This window comes from Oratosquilla oratoria, chromosome 38, assembly GCF_046742065.1.
Source record: "Oratosquilla oratoria isolate Oo_2021 chromosome 38, ASM4674206v1, whole genome shotgun sequence".
Lineage (NCBI taxonomy): Eukaryota > Metazoa > Arthropoda > Malacostraca > Stomatopoda > Squillidae > Oratosquilla > Oratosquilla oratoria.
In genome coordinates this window covers 13,997,806-14,004,123 of record NC_134814.1, presented here as the reverse complement: position 1 = coordinate 14,004,123, position 6,318 = coordinate 13,997,806, and the positions used below count along the sequence as shown (strand labels likewise).

The following is a 6,318-nucleotide window of genomic DNA, read 5'->3' as shown; positions in this document are numbered from 1 at the left end:
GAGACGCGCAAGAAGACATACAGACAGAGAGACATAAACAGAGAGACACAGACAGGTAGACACAGACAGGCAGACACAGACAGGCAGACACAGACAGACAGACGGAGGGCTAGGAAGGACGCGTTAACTGTCTCGTGGGTAGACGCCGATCGAAGCCCCACGGTTGAACCGAGAGAGATGTACAATGGCGTAATTGAATTCTTTTCGCTGCATAAATTAACGAGTTGTTGAATTGCTTCAAGGAAAAGCACCAAGAGACACACAAATAAGTTGCTCATATTAGGGCCTGAGCAAACACGGCGCACAGGCGAATAAACACAATATATTTTAATGTTTATTTGTACTACAACTCGACCCGAAACTCATTAGGTTTTTTTTTTTTCTTTCTTTCTTTTTTTTCGCCGTGGAAGTGTAACGTTTGCGGTACTCGGCTACGTCTGAATTGTTGATGACGAACGTTGGCGGGGGTTAACACCGTCTCTCGAGGCTTGTTAGATATGAATCTTAGAAGAATGTATAATGTGAACTGACGCTCACACGTGTACGCACGCTCACACACACACACACACACACACACACACACACACACACACACACACACACACACACACACACACACACACACACACACACACACACACACACACACACACACACACACACACACACACACACACACACACACACACACGACACAGTGGCGGAGTGGTAGCGATTGCGGTCGCCACTATGGCGGTCCGGGTTAGAATCCCGCCCAGGGCTGAAATAATTTCAGTATCGTCCCGCTGTGAGTCGTTACTCTAACTCTCGTGGACAAGGAGTTGGGGTATGTGTGCGTGTAAGGTCATATATGAGCTCTGAGCTCTCTTCCGGGATGATAATAGCTGTCGATCACGAGTCCAACACGTGATCCAAGACCATGGTGAATCACACACACACACACACACATCCTTTGGTTTACGATGAGGCCCTTTAGAATTATTGTTCTGGTTAATACTAAAATATTTTCTTCGCGTGAGGAAGAAGGTCAACAATTCGATTAAACGTGTCCGGCATCCGACGATACTTCCATCTGCCCAAGAAGTCTGAACACCCTGGGCACAGGTGACGATTTTTATCACAGCCTAAGCACCTCTTGGCGTGAACTTCTGACCTTTCTCTCTTATACTTCAAGAAATAAACATTTTCTTGTTTCTCTCTATTCCGCTTTGTCCTAAAACACTTTCTTTATTCAGACTACTTTGTATCATGCTACTCTTCCGTACCTCTCGCTTATTATCATCTTCTCTTATTTTTTGTGTTTGTTTTTGTGTTCGTGTTAATCCTAATTCCCCTCACTGTCTTCTTGCAGGCCCAAGACAGATCGACGGAGTGTCTGCTGGTGTCCAGGAGGGCCCCAGCATCGTCGAAGAACCTCCTTCGAACGTCGTCTTCAGCAGCAGTTCGGGAGTGGTCCTCTCGTGCCGCGCCTCAGGGTCCCCTGAGATCTCGGTGTCGTGGGTCCACACCGACGGTTCGAGAGCTGCCATCGTCCCCGGCGTCAGGGACGTCTTGTCCAATGGCACCCTCGTCCTTCACCCCTTCCGCCCGGAGCAGTACCGACACGATGTCCACGCCTCTTCCTACAGGTGAGACTTCTTGAAGTGGTGACGAGGTGATCTAAGCAAGATGCTGTAATGATTATTAAACACCTAAGCAAGATGGTGTAATGATTATTTAAACACCTAAGCAAGATGCTGTAATGATTATGATTTTTTATATTATTTGTTTGTTTTTTTTTGTTATCATTTGTCTGTCTGATTTTCATTTATCATTAGTTATATGTCAATTTATTATTATTTACTATTTACCTGTTTGTTTATTATTTAACTATACCTATGCACTTATTTATGTATCTTATTTGTTATTTACATTATTATAGTTTATATTTATTATTTTATTATTATTATGATTTTTTTCGCATCCGACCTAGATATGGACCAAAAGGTCTCCTGTCGGCATGCTCCGCCTTTGTAATCCTTTGTAATCCTTTGTAATCTAACCGCTCGGTGGTTCCTATCTACGATAAATAAAGTCGCCTTGGGTTAACCTTGATGAAATTCGTAAATAGTATCATCCTATTCATGACTCTTGTTATCACCGAAAGCTCGTCAGCGCTTCTGTCTTCATGGATAATATTGTGGATGTGCTTGAAGGGGTATGGGAAGGTTGGATATTAGGGGTTAAACATCTCAAGACATTTTTTTTTCTTAAATTGATGCCGTTTGATTTAATTCCAATTAAGCATGGATCCAGTTCCAGGTAATATGAGGTTGCAAGAGGTGATAGAATTTGTCTTATGATAAAATTAAAGATTGACATTTAAATATTTTAGCGTGCTGAAATAGTTTAAAAGGTGTATGGATACCAAACGAAAGTGTTACACATTTATGTACGTACGTGTGTGCGCACATCTATACACACCAACACGCGCACACACACACACACACACACACACACACACACACACACACACACACACACACACACACACACACACACACACACACACACACACACACACACACACACACACACACACACACACACACACACACACACACACGACTCAATGGCGCAGTGGTAGCGTTCGCGGTCGCCACTACGGCGGTCCGGGTTCGAATCCCGCCCAGGGCTGAAATAATTTCAGTATCGCTGCGCTGCAAGTCGTTATTTCAACTCTCGTAGGCGGGGAGGTGTGTGTGTGTGTGTGTGCGTGTAAGGTCACAGTATTACCCATAGATCGGTCATATACGAGCTCTGAGCTTTCTCGTGGGAGGGTAATAGCTGTCGATCACAAGTGATCCAAGACCATGGTGAATCACACACACGGTATACGAACAGAAATAAAGATCTAAGAGCGTATACGGGTAGGTGGATAATGAAAGGAACGATTAGGTTAAATGATATCTACAGACAGGTAAGCGTGTTTACTTAAGTCACAGAGAGACTATTAGACACTTAACTGTTTGCTTAGAGTACTAAGTGCTCTTTTGACAATTTGTCGTAATCCAGTGGGCTTTTCCGTTGAGGCGAAGTAGACAAAAATTCATCGCTTTGATGCGAGTTCAAATTTGAGTGTCAGGTTGGCCCTCTTGATAACGTCATACCCTCGTCTTCCCCCCCCTCCTCCCTCCCTCCCCCTCCCCACCCTCTCTCCAGACCCCCCCACCACTTCTCTCACTCTATTGTACTCTTACACTTCCAGGCCCCTCAAAAAAAAAAAAAAAAAAAAAAAAAAAAACTCACCCTCCACCCCATCCCCATCACTTTAACCTTTTCAAATATTTTATTTCAGTATTTTGTTTTTTAGCAAATGCTCCGTGATAGGGATGGTGTTATGCTAGGATTTGGTGCGGTCGTGACCGTTGTAGACTCTTTTCAAATTAGGGTCCGCTTTCCTCGATCATATAATGCGATAATTTTACATTTTACATCCACTAGAAACTAATTTGTCGATTAAGATAGTGCCCTTATTTGGGAATAAAAAAAAAAAAAAAAAAGATACTATGGTACGAAGGAAAAAATCTAAATTCTAGAAATTCTATATTTTGGGGTTTTGGGTGGTAATCATTCTGTTTTGCTCTTAATAAATTAATTTTCTCTGAATCGATTATAATTAATGAAATATTGAATATCTATATCAACAGCTCTATTGATTTTTTTAGATAATCAATTTTGTACATCACTCACCTGAGGGCGCCATGTTTGTCCTTATCATTTGTATCAAATAGGTTTGCCTTTGTGTGTTTTCTGTTGTGACTTTATCATTTTAAGGTCAAAACACCGTTGAATATTCTTTATTTCTCTCCCAATAAAAAAAAAAAAAAAAAATCGGTGTGAAAGACCGCCATTTTTGTCTTTGCAAATATCGACAGTTTCCAAATGTCGACACTTTAGTTTCGAGGCGGCTTCTAGGTCACAATATTTGCGCTAATATTTGGTTACGTATTTCTTCTTCAAACATTTTGAAGGGCAGGAAATTTGTAATTTCCTGATTCAAGCTGCTAAGTTCCATCCAACATAGTCTGAACTGGAAACCTTCACGATGAGGTGAGAAACGAGGAGGACGATGATAATATTTTTCCTTTATGAAATATTCTTAGAGTTGGGTTAATTTAGGTTCTGATAAGTTAGGTTATAATAGGTTAGATTAGGTTAGGTTAGTATAGGATAGGTTAGGTTAGGTATTAGGTTAGATTAGGTTAGGTAAGGTTAGTTAGGTTAACTAGGTTAGGTTAGATTCTTTATGAAGTATTCTTAGAGTTGGGTTAAGTTATGATGATTTAGGTTATAATAGTTTAGATTAGGTTAGGTTAGGATAGGTTAGATTAGGTATTAGGTTAGATTAGGTTAGATTAGGTTAGGTTAATTAGGTTAGGTTAGATTATGTTAGGTAAGGATAGGTTACCACATGAAAATAAACATTTACAATTTAGTTTACATTTTCAAAACATCGGCGCGATCTCCATAGAATTGTTATTTATCGACGCTTTCTCGAGGAGCAATGTATATAGTGTGTGAATTTAATTACCGTCGGAAACCCTATTTTTAATCAAAATTCTAGACAACAGGTACACTTCCTGTATCTTTCTCACGTTCTAGTTGATATAAGAGGTTTTGTCCCGCGTATTATTTCACTGTTGTTTTTACACATACATAGTGCAACACATGTTAAATGAGGCTTATAGGTTATAACGTTAATGTAATGGAAGCTGAAATAAGAATATAGTTTATCAAGCTCAGTTTATCCCTAACCTTGGCTCTGAGGCGGCTGGAACGGCGAGGACTTGGTGGTTGGGGCTCGTCTACAACAGATGCAAAGTCTTGTGCGACGAATACTGCTGGTCACAAGTGGCGTCTGTTACAACCTGGGAGACGGCCGTTCAGCAAGGGAATGTGATAACTGCGTGACCTGCCGCGCGCTATCACCGTGCCCACCTTGTCTGGCAGACGTCACAGGCGCGCACGACGTTCGTGATGCCTGCCCAGAACTCTGTCTACCGCGCTCGGCGCTTGGTGACTTCAATTCCACGGTGGCTTTCATGTATGCGTGTCAGCACGGATTTGCGTAACGCTGTGAGTACTACGACGCGTGGACCGTGGAACACTAGGTCGCTGTCGCAGTAGAGTTCATCGCGAATCTTACGAAGAGAAGCTTAGGCACCTTAACTTACACTCACTGGAAAGACGCAAAGTGCGGGGTGATCTAAAAGAGGTGTTCAAGTGGATCAAAGGTTTTAACAAGGGTGCTGCAAACAAGGTCATCATATTAAAATAACAGGGCAGGACTCGCAGTAATGAGTATAAACTGGACAAATTTAGATTTAAAAATGAAATAGGCAAGAATTGGTTTACTAATAGGGTGGTCGACGAATGGAATAAACTTAGTAACCATGTAGTAAGCGCTGAAACTATCAGTTGTTTTAAGAAACGATTAGACAACTTTATGGATGGGGATGACAGGTGGTGATGGATACGGAGCTGCCTAGTATAGGCCTTATGGTCTCTTGCAGTCTCCTTCATTCTTATGTTCTTATGTAGAAGTGACGAATGAAGATTATATCGATGGTTGGGAAAGCTGTGACACACGTTTTCGAGTAGCCTGGTGTATGTCTCCTTTCCACGTGTTTCCTGCTGAAGTTCCTTCATCCTGAGGTCTCCTGTCGCAGTCTGTGAGTTGGGCTCAGGGAGTGACAATATGGCTCTGAGCGTAACCACAGTCTTGAATGAGACGTCATGTATCATCTCGTCGTCGCTGTTTGGGTGGCCGACTGTATAACGGGACAACGCGTCAGTGATGCACAGCGTTTTGCCCGCACGCCATCGCTCCGTGAACACAAACGGCGACAGTTTTTCCTAGGAAAAGAGCCTCCTTCAGGAGGAGTTTCGCTGCGACAGAACCGTGACCTTGACCTTGTTGGGCAAGATAGCCTGGACGAGTGGTACCTCCCTTTAACGGCACATTTTCAATTGGTTTTCCCTATTAGGAATCACTAATATTTGGAATTTTCCAATATTCGGAAAAAAGTGACTAAATTTAGAAAGTTTCACATACCAGAAGCACAATAATTTGGAATATTTTTCGAAAAGGTTTTATTATTCCGAAAATGAAAATATTTCGAATTATAGATTTCCAAAACAAAGAATCATATATTCTTCTTCATCTCTTCCGATCTTCTTTCCTCCTCCGTTCCCTTTCCCACTGCTACGTATTCATAAACTTAATTCAGCTTCCTGAATTTTAATTTCATTTTGTCTCCGATGAATCCTTTCAGA

The 6,318-nt window shown here is 41.8% G+C and overlaps 1 protein-coding gene across 1 annotated transcript in view; it reads left to right on the top strand.

Moving 5' to 3' along the window:
• Positions 1-1,248: 1,248 nt before the first annotated feature.
• Positions 1,249-6,318, top strand: part of LOC143019799 (cell adhesion molecule Dscam2-like) — a 655,538-nt gene continuing 650,468 nt past the window's right edge. The window contains exons 1-2 of the mRNA XM_076175783.1: positions 1,249-1,261; positions 1,352-1,628. Of these exons, the coding sequence (XP_076031898.1) occupies positions 1,249-1,261; positions 1,352-1,628 (290 nt within the window). The remainder of the gene's footprint in view (positions 1,262-1,351; positions 1,629-6,318) is intronic.